Source organism: Gobio gobio (assembly GCF_949357685.1).
Source record: "Gobio gobio genome assembly, chromosome: 22".
NCBI lineage: Eukaryota > Metazoa > Chordata > Actinopteri > Cypriniformes > Gobionidae > Gobio > Gobio gobio.
Window position 1 is genome coordinate 3,398,232 of NC_137118.1, and position 23,570 is coordinate 3,421,801.

Sequence of the window (23,570 nt, forward strand, 5' to 3'; positions counted from 1 at the left end):
TCCAGGTATTTGGCTTTGTTTGAAGTGCAAAAAACTACACAGTAGTTTTATGACTTTTTTGTTGTTTTTGCTAAATAGACACATTGGATATTTCTCCCCATGTTCTTAGGAATGAATAATGATGAAAAAGTCCTTGGTTTTCCACCACTTGAGGGCGTGGCCTACTTTCCGACTACATCAATAAACCCCGCCCTCAAGCCTGATTGACAGTTGACTGTGTTAGGCATCGGAAATGCAAACGCAAAGAGGATTGCGATTCCATTTGAATTTTGTGCAGGTTGTGGCAGGACACGAAGGAAATAAAAGAGCAAATAGGTGATTTGCTATTGCTATTCCAAAATGGCAGGGTCATAACTTGCAAGACATTGGAAATGCAATTGCAAACAGACTTTGCTTTTCCATTTGAAATTTGGCAGTCATTGTGCGTTTGCGTAAACGAAAATGCAAATGGTAATGAGCGATTTGCAATTGCTTTTGGATTGTGTCACATATTATGCGTCCACAAATTGAAAACGCAATTGCAAATACCATTTGCAATTCCTTTTGAAAATTGTCCGCGATATCCTTCCATAGGATTTAATTCAAATAGCCTACTATATTTATAAAAAAGAACAGTGAACATGAGTTTACAAGTGGGTAATTAAAAAGAAATGAAGAGCCACAAGCCTGTATATTAAACTCTTTTTATTTTAGGTACACTCGAGTAGGCCTACATTAAAACAGAACCCGTCTCTATATTTCAAATGCATACAATTATGTTAAATACAATACAATTGTGTTTTTATGGATATTTTGATACACTTATTCTAAAACATAAAAAGGATATTGAATGATTTTCAGCAATTTTCAGTAAAGGACAAGCATTTCTTGCGATTTAGCCGACCGTCATTATTCAGACTCTGTCCATTTTTATGGAGGCTTTTTCCTCCAGGGCTGAGCTTTGATTCGTGCCCCGGATGATGCATTATATTTCGTCACTATCTCTGTTATTTGCGTGCCTTCCTTAAAGGCGATTGCCATTCGATTTGATCTTAACATTGACAATATGTGATACCGGGCAGGATCGACTGGAAACCCCCGGGGGAAAAAATCGATTCTTGGCCTTGAGAATTGATTTTGAATCGACCACATTGGAAAAAAAAAAACGATTAATCGAAAAACCAATTTTTTTGCCCAGCCCTAACTAAAATGTGTATTTCTTTGTCATTATGATAACTTTTCAGGGCTGATCTGGTGCCCGTCTACTCGTTTGGTGAGAACGAGGTCTACAAGCAGCTGATCTTCGAGGATGCTTCCTGGTGGCGTGTGGTCCAGAAGAGGCTCCAGAAGATGTTGGGCTTCGCCCCGTGTCTGTTCCACGGCTGTGGGCTGTTCTTCCCGGAGTCCTGGGGCTTCGTCCCGTACTGCAAACCCATCACCACTGTGGGTGAGTAACCTCACATGTTTAGGGTCTGTTGGTCTGGGTTATCAAGGCTGTGATGTTAGCCTTTGCTCAATTTAATAGAGTTTGATAGAGTAAATAACATATATCATATTTATTCAGTCTTGCAGAATCTGTGAAAATGTGAAATTTCTTTTCAAAATGCATGTTATTTTTTATTTATTACTGTCCTGAATAAGATATTTTACATAAAAGATGCTTAAATAAAAGCTGAATTTACAAAAATGACCCGTTCAGATGTTTATGACCCCTTGATTCTTAATCCTGTGTCGTTCCCTGATGATCCACGGCTGTGTGTGTGTGTGTGTGAGTGTGTGTGAGTGTGAGTGTGTGTGTCGTCCCCGTGATGATCCACGGCTGAGTGTGTGTGTGTGTGTGAGTGTGTGTGTCGTTACCTGATGATCCACGGCTGTGTGTGTGTGTGTGTGTGTGAGTGTGTGTGTGTGAGTGTGAGTGTGTGTGTCGTCCCCGTGATGATCCACGGCTGAGTGTGTGTGTGTGTGTGTGTGTGAGTGTGTGTGTCGTTACCTGATGATCCACGGCTGTGTGTGTGTGTGTGTGTTTCCCTGATGATCCGCGGCTGTGTGTGTGTGTGTGTGAGTGTGTGTGTGTCGTTACCTGATGATCCACGGCTGTGTGTGTGTGTGTGTGTGTGTGTTTCCCTGATGATCCGCGGCTGTGTGTGTGTGTGAGTGTGTGTGTGTCGTTACCTGATGATCCACGGCTGTGTGTGTGTGTGTGTGTGTGTGTGTTTCCCTGATGATCCGCGGCTGTGTGTGTGTGTGTGTGAGTGTGAGTGTGTGTGTCTTTCCCTGATTATCCACGGCTGAGTGTGTGTGTGTGTGTGTGTGAGTGTGAGTGTCATTCCCTGATGATCCACGGCTGTGTGTGTGTGTCGTTACCTGATGATCCACGGCTGTGTGTGTGTGTGTGTGTGTGTCATTCTCTGATGATACACGGCTGTGTGTGTGTGTGTGTGTGAGTGTGTGTCATTCCCCAATGATCCACACACACACACACACACACACACACACACACACACACACACACACACACACAGCCGTGGATCATCAGGGAACGACACACACACTCACACACACAGCCGTGGATCATCAGGGAACGATACACACACTCACACACACAGCCGTGGATCATCAGGGAACAACACACACTCACTCACACACACACACACAGCCGTGGATCATCAGGGAACGACACACACTCACACACACACACACACGTTTGTTTTTGTGAAATGTGAGGACATTCCATAGGCGTAATGGTTTTTATACCGTACAAACCGTATTTTCTATCCCCTTACACTGCCCCTGCCCCTAAACCTACCCATCACAGGAGACTGTGCAGTTTACTTTCTGTGAAAAAAAACTTGTTCTGTATGATTTATAAGCATTTTGAAAAGTGAGGACATGGGGAACGTCCTCATATTTCACCCTCTTTTTGTAATACCTGTGTCATACCCATGTCATTATACACATTTGTGTCCTGATATTTCACGAAAACATGCCCACACACACACACACACACACACACACACACACACACACACACACACACACACACACACACACACACACACACACACACACACACACTGCCCCTAAACCTACCCATCACACACACACACACACACACACACACACACACACACACACACACACACACACACACACACACACACACACACACACACACACACACACACACACTGCCCCTAAACCTACCCCTCACAGGAGACTGTGCAGTTCACTTTCTGTGAAAAAAAACTCATTCTGTTTGATTTATAAGCATTTTGAAAAGTGAGGACATGGGGAACGTCCTCATATTTCACCCTCTTTTTGTAATACCCATGTCATTATACACATTTGTGTCCTGATATTTCACAAAAACATGCCCACAGCCGTGGATCATCAGGGAACGACACACATACTCACACACACACACACACACACAGCCGTGGATCATCAGGGAACGACACACATACTCACACACACACACACACACACACACACACACACACACACACACACACACACACACACACACAGCCGTGGATCATCAGGGAACGACACACATACTCACACACACACACACACACACACACACACACACAGCCGTGGATCATCAGGGAACGACACACATACTCTCTCACACACAGACACACACACACACACACACACACACACACACACACACACACACAGCCGTGGATCATCAGGGAACGACACACACACACACACACACACACACACACACACACACACATACACGCACTCACACAAACACACACACACACACACACTAACACACACAGCCATGGATCATCAGGGAACGACACACACACTCACACCCACACACACACACACACACTAACACACACAGCCATGGATCATCAGGGAACGACACACACACTGACACACACACACACACACACACACACACACACACACACAGCCATGGATCATCAGGGAACGACACACACACTCACAGAAACACACACACACAAACACACACACACAACCGCGGATCATCAGGGAACGACACACACACACACACACACACAATCGCGGATCATCAGGGAACAACACACACACACACACACTAACACACACAGCCGCGGATCATCAGGGAACGACACACACACACACACACACACACACACACATTCGCGGATCATCAGGGAACAACACACTCACACACACTAACACACACAGCCGCGGATCATCAGGGAACGACACACACACACACACACACACACTCTAACACACACAGCCGCGGATCATCAGGGAACGACACACACACACACACACACACACACACACAACCGCGGATCATCGGGGAACGATCATCATAAACTTCTGAATGGGGTCATTTTTATAAATCCTGCTATGTTTTGTCTATATATAAACATCTTTCATGTAAAATATCTTATTCAGGACAGTAATACATAAATAAATAACATGCGTTTTGTACGATCCCTCTTATTTAGTTAAAATTCACACTTTGACAGAATATTTCACACTTTTGAGCAAGACTGTATATTATTCACAGCTGTCATGCTGGTATTTAAATCAATGTAATAAGTCTATATCCTTTAAATCCTGAATGTATAAAGATATTTTACTTTAAACGGCCATGGGTTATAATGAAACACCTAAAAATAGCCAGTTCAAGGACAGCCTCAGTGTTGCTAGAACGGCTCTTCCAGCTCACGGTCGATATTTGCTGACATCAGAAGCTCATTAATGGTTAAAATTTAGACATTTGTTGACCTGATCTCAGTTTAACTAGAGTTTAATGATCTGTGGATGAACTTTATAAAAAACGCTTCTCTCTTCTACAGTTGGTGAACCCATCACAGTTCCCAAAATCGAGGCACCAGGTCAGGATGTCATAGATATGTACCACGCCATGTACATCAGGTCCCTCAAGTCTCTCTTCGACAATAACAAGACTCGCTTTGGTCTAAATGAGAGCGACTTCCTTCTCATTCAGTGAGAGAACACGTCAAGGAACAGGAATTACTATCAAAGAACACAACCTGAGAGAAGTCAATGCTGGTTTCTGTTCATTCACTACTGCAAACCGTACTGAAATATCCTGTACTTTATGGGATGCTGGGAATCTAGTCACTTCTGCTCATCGCCACTGGGTGGCCATCCACAATAAGATTTCTCAGCTGGTGGATGTATACATAGATATGCATAATAAAGGCTAGATGTCTCGTCCGCGCTACTGGCCAATGGAGGTCGACATCCACACCTGGCGGCCATTTTGTCACAGTCAGCTCGCTCACTCCTAACATTGTGTTTTAATGGTGCGTTTACTTTTTAAATGACCATAACTTGCTCAATTTTCATCCAGAATTATAGCCACGTTAATAACGTTTGTAAGAAATCAAACCATTTGTAAATCCGTCTAGATTTCAGCGAGATAAGAGTATTTGTGTTCAGATCACTCGCCTTACATCAGAGCCCGCCAGAAAGCTTGCCTGTGACAAGATGGCCGCCGGTGAGGACGTTAGAGACTCCGCCGGAAGACATCTAGCCTTTATTATGGATATCTATGGATGTATATTCCTCGATATATTACAATATATTACAAGTAATGTATAAAGATTTAATTTAAACGCTGTACTAGATAAAAGTGTTGCCCCTTTATATTATTTTTAATGCACAAGCAATGCAATTATCGGGAGTTTTGCCTTACTAAAAGCCAAAGTTTAACCAAAGAGTCTTACGTTGTATAGAAACTAACCAAAAAAGGAATATTGTGATTTATAAGTTGGAATGAAAGACAAAGATGTGTTGCTTTTGATCCCATTTGATCATAGCGTGAAGATGAAAACAAGTGAAGTTGAAGATGGTGATGAAGCCCTGTAAATGTGTGATCAGAGTACTAATGAATGCTGGTCATTTTTCTGTAACACTATCGATAATTTACCACAGAAGTATTAATTTTGCATATAAGTTGCACTCTTACATGACATTTCGTCCCAGTTACAAATATCAGGTGTGAAAAGCATACACTTGACATGTGTTTGCATGCCAAATCCTATTCCTGCCAAAAGTATTCAAAAGGAACGAAAAATAACAATGAGTCAAAAATCTGAAAAAAAACACTTGTATTGCACAAACTGAAAAAAATAAGGCAAAATGATGTGGTCACGGATTCACAAAGCATGAATCAAAAAGTGCATTAAAAAAAAAGCATGAATCAAAACTGGTTGAGAGTTTGATTGATTGGCTGGAGGAGGAGCTGTCAATCTAGAACTAGTGGACCAATGGTGACGCTTAAGCCCGCCCTAATTTACATGAAACTAAAGTGCAACATTTGGGAAAGCAAGCGCAGAACGTTGAAAGAAGAGCACAGAGAAAAACAGCACAAGACTACAAAAGTACAGAGTAATAAAACCAAGGACAATTATTTTTAAGAACACATAAACATACGTTTAAGATTCGTGCAATATATGATTTTTAATGTGTTTAAAGGGTCACTCAACCCCTGATCAGAGTCTAACTCCACCCACTGGCAATTTGAAAAATGCTGGAAAAGTGGAGACCGAGGGGACGAACCGAGGGCGGGGCTGAACGGGGAATTAACTATTTAATTTCCTACCGTATCGGAGAGAAGCTTAGTCGCACTTTGATCTGCCATTCATGGGTCTTTAATGCAGAGACTCCTCTCATGTGTTTGCAAAGTTAATGGCCAAACGTATCATTACAAAAGTTCTCAAAGCTGCTGCAGGTGAAATATAATGTGGCTAACATTGAAGAAATATCTTTTCGTCAGGTTAAATACTGATAATTGCTTACTCAAACCACTTTATCTAATCCTCTCTACTTAACCATCGGACTCAAATATCCGTCAAGTTTGTAGTTTTTTAACACTTTTTATCCGCGTTTGTAGTTCTAATCGAATCCTCGTCCATCTCGCAATGGGTTGTGGGTAATATCAGCCGTTAGAGTGCGCATCGATCCGCACTTCGAATTATGACCGGAAATAGTAAACCATCCGGGAATCTTTGGAATACTCTTTTCAACATACTAAGATTTGGGACATACTAATTATTTTTTCGAATACTATTTAGTACGGATAGTATGCGAATTGGGACGCAGCGTTTGTCTACTTACTTCCTCTTCGTCGTATCAATGTGTGCTTGGCAAGACTGTTTTGTACTTGAGCGCCACCAAGTGGTGTTTTACTGTAACTTCAACAGCTCCAGGCTCGTCAACAAAAGCGTCGATCTCATTGGTCGGACAGTTTTTAACGCGCCGCGTCAAAATAAAAAAAAAACGAACCCAAGGCGTTTTTTTTAAATGACTCTTTTACCCTTGGTGTTTTGCGCGTCGGTGTGCACACTCACATTAGCGCCCTTTGTTTAGCATTAAATGTCGGCGATAAACGCGTGTGAAAATCGTCCCGGTGTGAACAGACCTTTACAGCAGAAGAACACATGTTTACAGTCTGGGACAAATTGTGGTTTTGGTCTCTACGGTTAATTTTGCTCTTCATGACGACTGTGAGGGGGTGAATGTTTTTATAACTCATTCGTTTACATTATATAAAGCCTTAAAGTTCTGCATAATTAAGGGCGTGGCCACTTTGAGTGACAGGTGGATTGCCGTTTGTCTGCTGTCTGTTAGTCGTCACCTCAGCTCCGCCCACGTCCCGCCTCTTTGGAAGAGCCAGCAAACAACGTCCAATAGGAAAATTCAGCTGCAGTAGCCACCGTTCAACCTCAAGAGGGCAGCACTCAGACGGTTTTACACCATATACTGTAGAATTAAAACACTTTATACCCAAATGTCAGAACATCGAATCAACGAACAGCACCAAGTCTTGCAGATCATTAACTAAAAAAAGTCGTTTTAGGGTTTAGTTACCCTTTAAAGTTTGATTCATGCCTTTTATTTATTTAAATGCGATTTAATTTTTGATTCATGCTTATTATATTTTGATCCTTGACCACATTTTGCATTTTTTTCAGTTTGTGCAATATATATATTTTACACGTTTTTTAAATTGTTGATTATTTTTTGGATCCGTGGCCGCAATACTTTTGGCGGGAATTTAATCCCATACAAATCAAACAAGCCTTTTTATAGTTTTGAATAGGAACTGACCAAGTGCCGAGATGTATGTTCATGTATGCAATCATATTTGACCTGAGAGAATAACATGTTTATAGTGATTGTGTATTTAAACGGATTCAGGGGATCTGCAGCTCTCGATTGGTGGATAATAAGCAATTACATGCTGACATTTAACCAAGGATTGTGACTTTTAAATTGTGGATATATGCAATAAATGCATAGTCTCTGATATCAGCCTTCATTTATGTCCATGAAATCCTGATTCTTTGAATGAAACTTTTGTATATTTTCAGAATAAACGTTTATGGAAAAGTGTGTGCTGTCTGTGTTTGATTGACACATGAGAGCAAAGGTTCTCATTCCTGTCTGTAACCCCAAATCATGCAACAGTTCCAGATTATTAGTCCAAAGTCCACGGGTCAATGTCTTTAAATGAATCAATACGGCTGTGACCAAATCACTACTCTCTAAAAAATGCTGGGTTAAAAACAACCCAAGTTGGGTTGGAAATGGACAAACCCAGCAATTGGGTTGTTTTAACCCAGTGGTTGGGTTAAATGGTGGTTAAAACAACCCAACTGCTCGGTTAAAACAACCCAATTGTTGGGTTAAAACAACCCAATTGCTATTTTGCAATTATTGTTGCAACCCCATTTTCAACCCAACTTGGGTTGTTTTTAACCCAGCATTTTTTAGAGTGTATTCAAATGAAATATAATGAATGCCGTAAGAATTCAAATATGCATTTAATTGGGAAATAAATTACATATCAATATTTCTATGAAATATTAGATATTATTATGAAAATGTTGCCAATTATTACTCCCATTATTACACAATTTTCCTTACATGTTGCACCAAGAACACATTAATATGCAAATTAGATGCAGTGTATAGATGCAGTGTATTGGATGGGAAAATCCAAGTATGGCCATTTTACCCACACATTGCATAAAGTATATTAATACATTTCATTATATCTTTCATAACATAGTTCAGAATCATCTTTAAACAAAGTTGAAAAACCTGAAACCTAAACATTTATTGGTGAATGAAAAATAAATCCCATTGTTTTTTGTTCCCATTTGTTGCGACCAAATCACTATTCAAGCCATAAAATTCAAATATGCATTTAATAAACCAAATAACACATTCACAGAAAAAACAGGGTATGTTTAAGGTGCTTATCTGATTGGCTGATAGAGAGGTGGGGCTCACAGTCATGAATGAAACATATTGAATTATTTATCTGGGTCACTAATTGTTTACTCATGTTAAAATATTTATTTAACAAATGTAGCCTATATAAACCACATGAGCTCTTAAAATTATGAGAAGCTAGAAATCTAGATATGGTCTCGTTTAACCACTTCAGCTCTGCAGCAGATCAGATATGGTCTCATTTTACAGAAAACACTCTAAATATTAACACAGAGGTGGAATATTGCATATATTATATTGTATTTATTCACAATTTTATGATAAACACATAAAAAGTCATATTTTTTTTTATTTGAAAATCTGTGATTTTGGTCTGTGTCTTCAGAAAGTTTCTGTTGATTCCACTAGGTGGCAGTACTCAGGGGGAAAATGATCTTGATATCTCTTTCTACAAAAGAGTTATTGAGATGAATCTGTCCAAATGATCTAATAACTCCTCCTCATCTGCATTGATGGAAGCCAGCCGCTGGGAAATCGAAAAGAAGGCCCCGCCTCCTCACTCCTCTGATTGGTCTAGAAGCATGATCGACGTGTGGGACCCAGGAATAGACTTTTGTCCACTGTAGTGGACATTATATTTCAGAGAATTTCTCTGAATTCATGTCACATGTCACAGTCGGATGTCCTGTAAAGAGCATATTTGGGGCTTTGCAGAGATACCACATGTTTGGAGGTTTCACCAGGACAACAACTTCTTCTTGGTCTTTAAAAACGTCTGACATTAATGTTTAGCACTCTTATGGAAATATGATCATATTTTGTAATTATAATTTAAATCGGATTCATTTTCAAATTGTTTCTTATAAATCAACATCTCAGGAAAATATTATTGGGTTTCTAATCAAAATATGACTTTCTGTTACAAAACAGGGCATTGATTTCATAAATGTCCACTGTAGAGACGCCAGGACTTAAATCATGTTTATCCGGCATTTTGGAGACATAACAAGTGTATAGGGAAAGAAATTACATATCAATATTTCTACACTCTAAAAAATGCTGGGTTAAAAACAACCCAAGTTGGGTTGAAAATGGACAAACCCAGCAATTGGGTTGTTTTAAGCAAACATTTAACCCAACCGCTGGGTTAAAACGACCCATTCACTGCATGGGTTTGTCCATTTTCAACCCAACTTGGGTTGTTTTTAACCCAGCATTTTTTAGAGTGTAGGAAATTATAGATATTATTATGAAAATTTTGCCAATTATTACACTCTAAAAATGCTGGGTTAAAAACAACCCAAGTTGGGTTGAAAATGGACTAACCCAGCAATTGGGTTGTTTTAACACAGCATTTTTTAGTGTGTAGAAGAAATAAATTAATACAGATTTGGAACAACTTGAGGGCGAGTACATTTTAGATAATTTTTTTCATTTTTGGGTGAACTGTCCCTTTAACTAGGTCACTTTCTTGCGTGTGCAAAATCCTTTAAAATATTTGTATCAATAATATGATATTTATTTAAATTACATGGGCAATGCTTCACTTTTTATTTCATGTTTATGTTCATTTTCATAGCAAATTGACATTATTTTTTAATGTAAAGTTGGGCAATGGCGTCCTCTTGTGCTTCATGGATACTTATACTTCATATAATAATAACAATACTATTAATAATAATAATAATAATTATATATTGATTATTAATAATAGTAACAATTGATTAAAAATCTCTTTATTTAGCGCAGGCTATGTGGAACTGCCCGTTTATTACACATTATATATGTTATGCTCGTGTCAATGCAGCTCACCCAGATATTACATTAACGGGAGAATAATCCAATACCGGGATCACGTTACTCAAACACGGCCCCTCACTTCCTCATATTTGTACGACAGCACGAGTTTCTAAAGGCCTCCTCCCGCCCTTTTCCTTTTGATTGACACGCTCTACACCAATCAGCGTAGAGTATTCATTTACGTCACCGAGTGTCAGTTTTATTGACAGCGTCCTCAGCCAATAGGCGCGAAGCGAGGGTTTGCCGATCAAGGTCGCGGTAATGGCTTCCTAGGCAGGACTTACTTTGTTTATGCCGCCAGTAGCTGTGTTTTGTGCGCTTAATGTACATTATAATACAAATCTGCACGTTTAGGAAGAAAGCTCGGGATCTGACACCTTCGTGCCGGGAGTTTCTCGCCGATGGGGCTGAGTTTGTACGGCTGAATGAGGCTATCGCCTGCGGTACCGTAGAAGGATGAACTCCATCGCCGGTCGGGATCTCTCAGTGTCCGCTGGATCTGTCAGTAACCCCGGGGCAGTTTCCTCCAGAGTCCTGCATGTGGAGCTCACATCACAACAGGTACACCTGCAGCATCTCACCATCCAGACATATGCTCCACGTGCACGCGCGTGTTGAATATCTAGCGGATCATCTCGTGCATGTGTCACATGTCACCGGATGATCATAACACCGGGCCTCGATGTCCAGTCAAGCTCTGGTCAACACTTATGGGGTTTGCAATAATACATATGTGTATGCATATGTGTGTCTGTTGCACTGGCTTGCTTAAATAGCAGAAATATACTTGCACAGTGTCACGGTGTGCTCTAAACTCAAACACAAACGTCCTAATATTTATTATGCATGCTCAAAAGAGCCTGAAACTGGCAGTGGTGCTGATCTCAAGTGCACTGACAGCATCATTTCTCATTGGCACACACTGCTTTACAAAGAAAACCCTTGTTTGGTTTCATGTCACAGTTTATTATTGACACTGAAATGGTTTATCAACAAGAAAACAGTTGTTTTAGTAAAAAGACTGCAATTAAAGGCGCAACATGTAAGTTTTTTTGGATAAAAATATCCACTAGAAATGTGTTATGTATTTTGTTGACTTGTGTGCTTAAATTATCCCAAATGTTTCCAAGAATGTTTAAATCCAGATAAATAATTAAACCTTTGATCATCGTTACCCTCCGGTTTTATTTTTGAAACCATGGAAACACCAAATCCGCTTTAATATCTGTATCTGTATTAATATTGTAATTTAGTAGTAATACTTTTACAGTAGTAGTAATTTATTATTATCATTATTACTATAATCAAAACTTTTGATCAAATTTGGCAGACTTACAAACAAGCTCAACAAACCTGGAGTTTTTTTAAAATCACATTTTCACAATTGTATTGTTTTTTTTTACCCTTTATTCAATTATTATAAAAAACGTGTTGAAGACTTGTTGTGCTTAATTTGAGTAAATTGTTTTATTTGTGATAATGCCAAATTGTGCAACATTTTTGGCCAGGCTGTCTTCTAAAGACTGCAATTAAAGGCGCAATATGTACGTTTTTTTGGATTAAAAATTTCCACTAGAACAGTGTTACATATTTTGTTGACTTGTGTGCTTAAATTATCCCAAATGTTTCCAAGAATGTTTAAATCCAGAGAAATTATTATTATTTTTTAACCAGGACACGGCCCGTGCGTCGCATATCAATGACATCACACCCGCGTTACCCTCCGGTTTTATTTTTGAAACCATGGAAACGCCAAAGCTGCTTTAATATCTGATGTGTTTTATTAGACACTGTTTGTATCATTGATGGACAGAAACTAATGATTGTTCTCCAGCTCAACACAGTTGGTCTTATTGTGTAAATCTGGTGTTGTTGATTTACCGCGTGTAACATGTTTTACATGTTTTACCGCCTAATATGATCTCGCTCACTGCAGTGTGAACAAGTGTCTCATAGTAGCGCAGAGTCGCATTATAACATCACTTTAACACACTCAGATGTGTGTGATATGATCAAACAGAGCTGCGTTACACACACACACACACACACAAGCGGAAGAAGCAGAATAGCTCTGCCCAATCAAGGCGAAAATTACATATTGTGCCTTTAAGGATTTAAAAAAAATTCAGGCAAAAATGTGCACATAGCGTATTGTTGATGTAACACTTGAGATTAGAGAGTAGTTGTGATTGTGTGTGTTGCAACAGTTGCAATAGTGCAGTGTTGTAATACACACAGTGCACATGCATGCCCTGAATCTGCCCTGACCGAGAGTGCGTGTGGAATGATAGTCATGTCCTGCAGCAATCGTGGGTTTAATCACATCACGGGTTCCCGGGAAGTGTTTTGGGGATCGCAGGCTTTCCTGTTAAGCAGTGTCAGTTGATGACTTGGCATTCTGTGCGGGGAAATGTTGCATTACTTAATGCTGCAAACATGGGCTGGAGTTATGAGCGGTTTCTTGCAGGAAGAACTCGCCCTGAATATAATGCATCATATAACATTTAAATTCTTAATATTTAAACTGCATATTCTAATAGTGACATTAGTACATTCCCATGTCATGCTGCACTTTATATAAGCAATATTGATGCTGTAAAATGCAGATATAGACATATTCTTGATGAGCTGTATGTGTTTTGAGGGTTTCATGCAGGGTTATATGATTAATTACATTATATTAGTGTGATTATCAAACGCAAAATACACCAAACAAGCACCAACTTGTAAAGAAACCTTATAAAGCCTGTTGTCAATAAAAGAGAAACCGCCAAAATAAGCACTAGATGACTTAAATTAAGACTAAATTGTATTTTTAACAGTTGTACTACACAATAAAATCATTATTATACGGTTTTTCTTAAATCATTGTTTGTTTTACAGTTAAATATTACAGTATTTTGCTTAATATTGTAATTTAGGAGTAATCATTTTACAGTAGTAGTAATTTATTATCATTATTACTATAATCAAAACTTTTGATCAAATTTGGCAGACTTACAAACAAGCTCAACAAACCTGGAGTTTTTTTAAATCACATTTTCACAATTGTATTTTTTTTTTTTTTTACCCTATTACCCTGTTATTGCGTAGTTGTGCTTAATTTGAGTCAATTGTTTTATTTGTGATAATGCCAAATTGTGCGACATCATTTTTGGCCAGGCTGTCACACAAAGAAATTATGAACACATGCCAAAACGAGAGAAACTATTAAATATTAATAACTGGTTATGTTGTAGTCAATGTATGCTTTTTTTTTTTTGCTTCTGTGAGCTTTTTTTCTATGCATTTTTTGCTGTTGCTGTAATTATTGCCAAATAATTTGGTCAGATAAATACCTTAAACAAGTTTAGTTTTGTTCTTCAATCATATTTTAAAGGGGTCCTATAATGCCCCTTTTTACAAGATGTAAAATAAGTCTCTGATGTGCCCAGAGTGTGTATAATTTTTTTATAGCATGTTATAATTGTCACTTTTTTGAGGGTGAGCAAAAATGCGCTGTTTTTGTGTGTGGCACTTTAAATGCAAATTCAAGAAGAGGGCGGAGCTTCAAGAGCTTGTGTTAGCAGCTCTGATTACCTCACACACACACACACACACACACACACACACACACACACACACACACACTGAAAATATCAGAAACTGTTGAGCCTTTTATGATCAAACCGAAGTCGGACAATGATGGAGAGACTCAAGAAGAAGAGACAGCATGTAGAATGAGACAGGACGCTTCTGAATGCTTACTTGATGAATTTATGAGTTAACTATCTTCATTGATTAGCATATTCTGTCATGATAATCTATAAACCGCTGGTGTGGAACTGTTGTAAGATGAGCCAGAGAATATCTGAAAATAGAATAGGTGTAGTTTAGTTTAATTACGGTTATAACTTATGTTGTCATCTTGCTTTATGACATGCTATTGTATTTGTGTTGGTACTGTATTGCAGTATGTAAATTTTAGGGTTATTGATGTCATCGAACTTCCAGGGACATTGTTTTTGGCCACTATTGTATTCAAGTTAAAGGGGGGGACACACTCAGTTTCAGTCAGTCTCATGTCAATCTTGAGTACCTATAGAGTAGCATTGCATCCTGCATATCTCCGAAAAGTCTTTATTTTTATTATAATTATAAAAGGAAGATGCGCTGTTCCGAGTCTTTCCGAAAAAAGCCGTGCGGCTGGGGGCGTATCGTGTGGGCGGAGCTAAAGAATGTCGAGCGCGCGCCGCTGTTACTGTGTTGAGTGCGTCTGAAAGCTGCGTCATCCCTAAAAGTGGGAAAAAACTTTATTCAACATAAAAAATGGTTTTAATCAGATACAGCCATACATCTATGATCCGGAATCAGACCCAGAGGCTGAAGTTGAACAGGAGCAGCAGCAAAAACGACTAGAGCAGGACGTCGACTATGTGGTATAAGTTACACTAACTATATAATATGCTTAGCGGCTTGTGTTATTTACACATTTATACTTTAATTATATCGTGTGTGTGTGTGTGTTTACGCGTGGTTTGTGTAGACATGATTTGTAGTAAGCGGACTGGTTTTGCGCGTCAGGCTAGTGTTTACATAGAAAGACATGGAATAGTAGCGCATTTGAATGAAGAAGCGCGCTTATTTAGTTCAACATATTTCCCCATTCTTTGTGTATTGTTGTTTGGAGTGCTTTTACAATACACAAACATACACATATAGTGGCCAGCTAAACAAATGTACACACTATACATCGCATGCTCCATTGATCAATACGTGGTCATGTTTGGGCTACTTGATGGGCATAGGCAAAAACAGACATTTGAAGCAGTCTTACTCACTGCCTGCGGTTCCAACGTTGGGACCTTTATCGTTGGGACCGCTCCATCCTTCAGTATTAGGCGATTTGAAAATCCGGAAAAGCAAATTCCATCCACTTTTGCCTTAACGCGGGGTTATTTGGCTACGAGCCAGCGCTTTGATGGGCGTAGCCTATTGCTTTCACGCGTTCTCTCTCTCTCTCTCGCGCGCGCGCTCTTCCGGTAGAATTGTCCGTACGGCCCATACAAGGAAATTCCGCCCTGTTGACGTCAAGCGGACCCATGATCGAAAAAACTTTCCGAAACTTATGACTAACAGGAAGTACTAATTTTGGCAAAGAAATACTCCCATCAAACGTCCACCTTAGCTTTTGAAACTGTGTCCATGTTTAGCATGGGAATCCAAGTCTTTAACAGTGCAAAAAGATCAGTATGCATGAAACAGCATTTCACCCCCCCTTTAATTTAACTCAATTTTAGATGTACACTAGCAAAGAAATGGTTTGAAACCTAGTAGACTTGAGTTTGATGGTGTGTGTCCTGTTGCATGAAGCTTGCTGAGTAGGTTTAGAGTTGATAAAACCATAGAAATCAAACCTGGTTTAGATCAGGGTCACAGTTCTCTGTCAAACTCAGGTTTGATCTAGAGTTAGCTCAGCTTTACCTGAGTATCAGCTGAACCCGGCTGATCGAGCAACAGGCCTCACTTCTGCTTTTGTTAAAAATGGAATGCAATCAGAGAGTGAAATGTGAAACCGCATGTAAAGTCCCTATCACATGATGGGCTGTTGGAGCTTGTCACACCTGTCTGAGGTTTGTTTCTCTGGAAATGGTTATGACACCAGTTGCTCTGGCAGTCACACAGTCTCTTGTGACTTTTACTGCTTGAGGCAAAGTCTTGAAGGATCACTGTTATGGTCTTCAGATGACCTCTTTCAGGACTTTCCCAAGGTGCACCTGTGCTCCTAAGTTGTAAAATATAGGCGTGCATTTAGAAACTTTAGGGGATTTATATGTATATAGGGCTGGGCGATATGGCCAAAATTTCATTTCCAGATATAGCTCATTTGATATCCCGATAACGATATACATAACGATATAGCAATTTTTCTGTTAATTCAGTTTATGAATAGTCTATACAAAATTGCAATGTGGAAATGCAGTTTGAAATGATATACAAAACAAATAAAGGTAGTATGGACTAAATTTTAATTTTATTTAGAACCTTTTTTTCAAGCAAGACTGTTGGTAAAGTTAACACCTGCCACTAAAATATTTCAACATATAGCAGCAGCCAACTTTTAACAGTAACACCACCCAGACTTCTCTTGCAGCATCACGTAGGTGTAAAGATGTTTCCAAGTAGTATTCTTATAGAGCAGGCAATAGAAAGCAACCACAAATATTCATAATGGCCTGTCTATTCCTATTGGATATAAAAAAGTAACAAACTGAAAACCTCTGAGGTTTAAAGAGCATGGTGCAGGGCAAAATACCAAACGTAAACTTCAAAGTTTAAAGTGCAACAGCCACAAAGTCAGCCTCAATATATTTTTGTACAAAATCCTATATAATATCTTTGCAGATATGCTTGGCAACAGCAGAAGTGATCTCCTTCCATCTGCGGGAGCTATTGCTATATGGTGTGCCACGCGTAAAAGCCTATTGTAGGGTTGTGCCGATGGACGATATCATCGTCCATCGTGATGGCTGACCGACATCACGATGGAGCGCGACCATCGTGATGCCACGCCCCCGTTGCGAGTGCGACACACACTAATCCTCTTCTATAGTAGTTAAACTAAAAACTTAGCAGGAATTGCTCTGTAAATCAAATTGAGAATGTAACTAATGCATATAGCCTATGCTATTTTAAATACTGTAGTCTATGCCAGATATAGCCTATATAGCCTACATTTTGAAATCATTTGAGGCTGAAACATCCATATGCATGCGTGTTTATTTTAGCACTTCCGTCAGTGAAACTACACAGCCTATAAAACATTGAAACGATTTTCAGTAAATAATCGTTACCTCAAGAATATAAGAAAATTAAATATTAGTTAGAAAAATATTTTATTCATACTATTTCCCTGCAAAGATGCGTCATTTACCTCTCTGCGCTTTGAGAGGAATGTGGGACACAAGCTGGAAAGACACCTTTTCGAATATCTTCATCTTCATGTGTTCTCCTGATGTTGCAAGGCAACACTTGTTGTAAAAGTTCTGAAGAGCGGATTTTATCTTCCACAAGGGCAAGACATTTAGGCAATGTTTGATTATTCACTGCCAGAGAAAACGAAACTAAAATCACCGCGGCGTGTGTGTGTGTGTGTGTGTGTGTGTGTGAAATGCGCTTTTCAAATAGACCGCTATTCTTGACGCGCCTAACCAAGTTTAATAACTAGAACAAACTGTGTTAAATAAAGTTTGAAGTAAAAAGGTATTCGTCCTACAGTGCTTTTTATACTTTACCACAGTAAAGGATGTGAATAGTTAATAGACTTAATTATAAGCAAACGAAAGGAAGAAACGATTATAATCCCTTAAAATGGCGACGTGAGTGAAGATTTAGGAAAAGAAACGAGATGTCCATGTCCATTGGGATAAAATGGACTGGGCCTATTGTTAAATTCACGGAAAATCGAGTGACCAGATCCAGATTGCAAAGCAGAATGAAAAAGTGCTATCTGACCATTATTTTCTTGCTAGGCTAAAAGCTTTGTGCTTCACTCCTGTGGTAGCTAATATTCACGTGCAAGTTGCAACAGCATTCACATACAAAACACTGGGTTAGTAAAATAACGAAATAATTTTTTTAAGAGTAGAAAATAGTATTTATGTAAAGAGATATATTTAAAAAAAAAGAGCTCAACTCTTAAGTGGAAGGAACCTATTTTTTTCCCCTCACGTGCAACCTAGCGGATGATTCATTATTTGGGTTAGTAAAAATAACGAAATGATAGTTTTAAGTAGAAAATAGTATTTATGTAAAGAGATATAGTATATTATCTACCTATTTACATAATTACACCCCCCCCCCCCCCCCAAACGACGATATCATCGACCATCACGATGTATTACTGTAAACATCGTCAACTGCCAATTTAGGGGACATCGCCCAACCCTAGCCTATTGCAGCGTTTGTGTCTGGAGTTTGTTTTGAGCGCTTATGCCACCACTCGACGCTGCTTTTGCAGTTTTTGCTCGTTGACTCTCTCTGTATTATTTTTCGTTGTTCTTGCGCAGGTGATAAAATAAATTAGTAGTGTTGGAATCCGTTGTTGGCACTGGGAGCCGGCAAACTTTACAAACAACTGTTGTCTGGTGTAATTCGGTCTTCTTATATCCAAACCACGTCCATGCAACAGAAGTCGCCCCTCTTTTAGGTACAAGCTCCTCGGTTTGGGTTGGCTGGTCATCTTGTTGAGAATTACCCTGGTCTGAACCGCGTCTACTACCGTCTTCCTCCATGTTTGTTTATGTTTTGCAGCGTGCATGGGCATGCCGTGGCGTGAGGTGCATCTTGACGTAAAATTCTGCCGTAAACACCTTATCGTGGCGTAAACGATAGAGCCTTATATAAAACGATAGACATTTTCTATCGTCCAGACGATATATTTCGTCATATCGCCCAGCCCTATATGTATATATACACTAGGGATGCCGAAATTCTCAATATAATATTGAACCGTTCGGTACGGCATTCACGGTTCAATACGCGCTTGTGAATTGTGGTTTTTCGGTTTTGCATTGAGTTTATTATTTTTCGGCAAATTCTATCACTTTCCTCCATCCCAATACTGAACAACGACAGAATTTTCAGTTTTGAGTGAAATATCCCTTTAATGTTAATACAACAACAAAAGACAGAGAAAATCACTGACTGCTCTTGACTGAAAAACTAATACAGTAGCTTTAAAGGGGCTATATGCAACTTTTTCCCCAAAATAAACGTAACAATAGCCTTTTTATTTGACCATTTATGACTCAAACATCTCCTGATGAGCATACTGACACCTTGTCCGCTCACAGTGGGTGCACATATAAGCCTGTATCCTATTTTTCCTATTTTCTGGCGGGTCGTTTTTTCCCGCGCTGTCTGCGGATGTGACGTCACCACCGCTGCGAGAGCGAGCAGAAAATAAGAGCAGTTCTGTTTTTTGGCCACAGGTGTCAGTCGCGAGTTTAAATTTCAGAAAAATGCATATAGCCCCTTTAATAAGAATCAGTGTATATTTTATAGTGAAGTCTATGTAGTGTTTTATTTTTACATTTATTCATTCAATTTCATTCTTAAATGCTGCTGTACAGCTCTGAGCTGCCAGTGTAAATCTTTATATATATATGTATTTTATATTATACAATACACTAGGAATGTGTGCAAGTTTTTTTTTTAACCTCTTAACAAGCGCCCCATTTTTGTGGAATTTTTTGAAAACGATATACCCAAATGAAAATGTCTGCAGCTCTTAAACCCTATGGTCTATATTCATAAACCTGGTCTTATTTTAAACTAGACACTTGAAATATTGCTACCCAAGAGTCATAATAACTCAAAGTAATATGGGAACAGAGTAATATACATGTAAATATACATGTAAGTGACTCACATTTTTTGTTTTTTGTTTTCAATTAGGGAAAAAAATATTATAATTTAATGTTAAGAGCCTGAAAATAACTTAAATATAAAACTGAATGTCTAATCATGTCATGATTCAAATATGAGGATGATTCTCTCAGTAATGTAGCTTCTGTGAGCTTTTATGTCAAGAAAAGTCTAGGCGTCATTTCAAAAAGGCCATTTATTTCAGAACATTTGCTATTGTAAAGAGTAGTTTTTCATTCAAATAAATCTGCAATAAACTGCAATATACTACTAATTATAATGGATAAACAGTTACTGAAAAACTAAAGCAACTATTTACAGAGATTACAAAGTGTAAAAAACTCATTTAGCTGATGGGAAGCGTCAGTGAGAGACTGCGCGCTCCACTGCAGTTGCGCCATGGAGAACGTGCAGCCAGCGCGCAAACAGTATTCACCAAAGCCTACTTACGCAAACTGCGCAAGATAATGCCTTTTGATTGGTTACTAAGTCCATCAATCAAACCTTTGTTGAAAAGGCATTGGCTGGGCACCGAGTGCCTTTATCCAACGAAAACCATGGGCGCAATGATTGACAGCTCACCAAGCCTGTAAGGCACTTCCTCTATATGATGCATCCCAGAAGAGTCTCTGATTGAAGGAGAGAGACGGGGGAGGGTTTAAAATACGTGGGAGAAGCCATTCTAGCAGGGGGAGTTTGCCAGACACGGAATAGAATCGATATTTCATTGAAAATGGACATGATTGATCACGCTAACTCAAAACTCTCTTGCAAACAACGGAGGATTTTTAGTTTTTTCCCTATTTTTTCGTTGTTTTGGATTAAAAAGTGGGATGCATTTTGAAGAATGGACTCTTACACAGAGATGTATGCGGGTGTTTATTGGATTCGTCCGATCTGATCTGAACGACAGGAGATGAAAGATGAGTAACGCTGATATTTTTCTAATGTTTACATGGCCGGTCCTTTAGTGTTTCATTTAACCCTTTCCTCTCTGGTGTATTTATTGCAAAAACAAGTTCAGAACATGAATCTTGAGTGTTTTAGCTTTCAAATGATGCATAGTTTGTGATAGTTGATTGAATATTTTGTATAAAACAAAAGTAGATAAAAGTACACACCCCCCCACTTCCGTCAACCCCCCCGTCCACGAACCGGTGCGGGTTAAGAAGTTAAAGTAAAGTTCTAAGTTTAAGTAAGGTTTTTCAATTCTTTTAAGTAAAATAAAGAAAGAGTATTGCAATAAAAAGTCTTTTTTTCTCCTTAACCTCTTGCTGTTCCTGTCGCCTAAGAATAGAATAGCAAAAAACTGAACTGAACCGAAAACCGTTGTTAAAAACCGAGGTATGTATTGAACCGTGGACTAACTGTATTGTTGCATCCCTAATATACACTAGATTTAGTTAATATTTTGAACTCAATTTAATTCTGCTTTCATTTTAATTTGAGTTAAAAGTTTGAGTAATTCTGTTTTGTAATTTTTTGTTGTTGTTTTTTAAAAATGTATAGTATTATTAATTTTTATTTCAGTTTTAGTTTGTTACATCAGGTTAATTTCAACTAAATGAAAATAAAATAAATAAAAAAAACGTAATTTTCTTATGTCAGTTAACATTTACTTATTTCAAGTAAAGAGATTTTTTCATGCTTTTAGTTAGAGATGCACCGATTGCAAGTTTCTTGGCCGATTCCGATTTTTTCGATTTTTATTTTGTTAATGAGATCGGCCGATACCGATTTTTGCCGATTCCGATTTTCTTTCTAAGAACTCTAATTGACAGCATATACAAAATAAAATCCACTTTTTCTTCAAAGCAAAATTTAATTTTTATTCTAAAATAAATTATTAAACATTACAACAGGATCTCCTCTCACTTAAACAACTCTCAAAAAAATAAGTGTTCTGTGCCTGGAAAGAAGTAGAAATAACAAATAACTGAAAATCAGTTGCTTTATGAAACAAAACATTATAAATTGACCTTTTTCTCTTTTTTACTTGTCTTACAAAAGTCAAAAGATCCTATGAATGAACAAACCTGAAGTGTACAATACGTCTCCAAATAATAGTTCTGTAATTGGGTAAACTGGATTACATTCGATTACTGCTATTGTGTCTTTGTTTGCGCTGTGTACTCAATGCGCATCACTGACGCTTTTCATATGATAGGAACATATCTAAAAATAATGCTATAATCAACACTTACTCGTAACTCGTTCATCTCGACAGCTGTAATGGTACATTGCATGTGTTACAAAGTTGGTAATAATGATGAAGATGGACTCGGGCGTGACTGGGACTCGTGTTTATTCAGAACTCTCAGATACAAACACAATAAACTCGCACTGACGGCGCTCTAACAACTGTGCAATATAACTTGGTTTGTTAGAAATCTCTCCGTCTCTGGTCCGTAATGTCCGGTTCGTGAATGAATCGTTCTTTTGAACCGGTTCTTTTTAGTGAACCGGTCGAGCCAGTTCACCAAACCGGATTGAATCGTTCTACACGGTTCACGTCTCGAGTCAGCGCTGATCCATCATTTACTAAAGTTACTAACTTTCTGACATGAGTGACAGCCCCTCCGACTAGAAATAAACTAACAACCTGAAGTATATGCTGTAACTACAACAGTTCACTGAACTGAGATGTGCTGAGAGAACTGATGAGAAGTGAACTCAGGTCCATCCGTCTCTCTGGCAGCAGCTCGTAGACCTTGTTAAACCACGCCCCCTCCGCTACAAGATCTAACACTCATTTCAAATGCAAAGATGTCAGCCAATCACAACAGTGGGTGTTTTCACTGAAGTCTCACAGCAGACACGCCCCTTGAAACAGAGCATTCAGCCAGAGGGCAAACATCAGTATTGAAAAAAATGCCTTTTATTTCTAAATTATGACATTTTATGATGTAAAAATCATACTAACAATATAAGTACACCTCAGGAAACATTATAAAATAATAGAAAAATGCCATGCCATGGGACCTTTTAAAGTTTAATAATCACATTAGGACGTATCCTGATATGTTTTTCCATCCCAAAAATATAAGACGCCTTAAAATGATCATTAAGATGCTTGTTATTATAACATTTAAGGTATTGAGACATTTAAGAAAATTGTTTATTCGCACACATGCTCCAAAATACAG

General features: G+C 38.7%; 2 protein-coding genes across 4 annotated transcripts in view; both read left to right on the forward strand.

The window, feature by feature from the left end:
* The window catches only part of dgat2 (diacylglycerol O-acyltransferase 2), a 37,412-nt gene extending 29,042 nt beyond the window's left edge, over positions 1-8,370 (forward strand). The window contains exons 7-9 of one of the 3 annotated variants that reach the window (XR_013815573.1): positions 1,224-1,426; positions 4,803-5,061; positions 5,507-8,364. Coding sequence is in view for 1 of the 3 variants with exons in the window: in XM_079804577.1 (XP_079660703.1) it covers positions 1,224-1,426; positions 4,803-4,957 (358 nt within the window). In the remaining 2 variants the exon portion in view is untranslated. Of the gene's footprint in view, positions 1-1,223; positions 1,427-4,802 lie in introns of all 3 variants that reach the window. The other 2 variants (XR_013815574.1, XM_079804577.1) reach the window with 2 other exon arrangements.
* Positions 8,371-11,239: 2,869 nt separating this feature from the next.
* The window catches only part of uvrag (UV radiation resistance associated gene), a 240,914-nt gene continuing 228,583 nt past the window's right edge, over positions 11,240-23,570 (forward strand). The window contains exon 1 of the mRNA XM_079804580.1: positions 11,240-11,577. Coding sequence (XP_079660706.1) covers positions 11,473-11,577 — 105 coding nt within the window. The 5' untranslated portion in view covers positions 11,240-11,472. The remainder of the gene's footprint in view (positions 11,578-23,570) is intronic.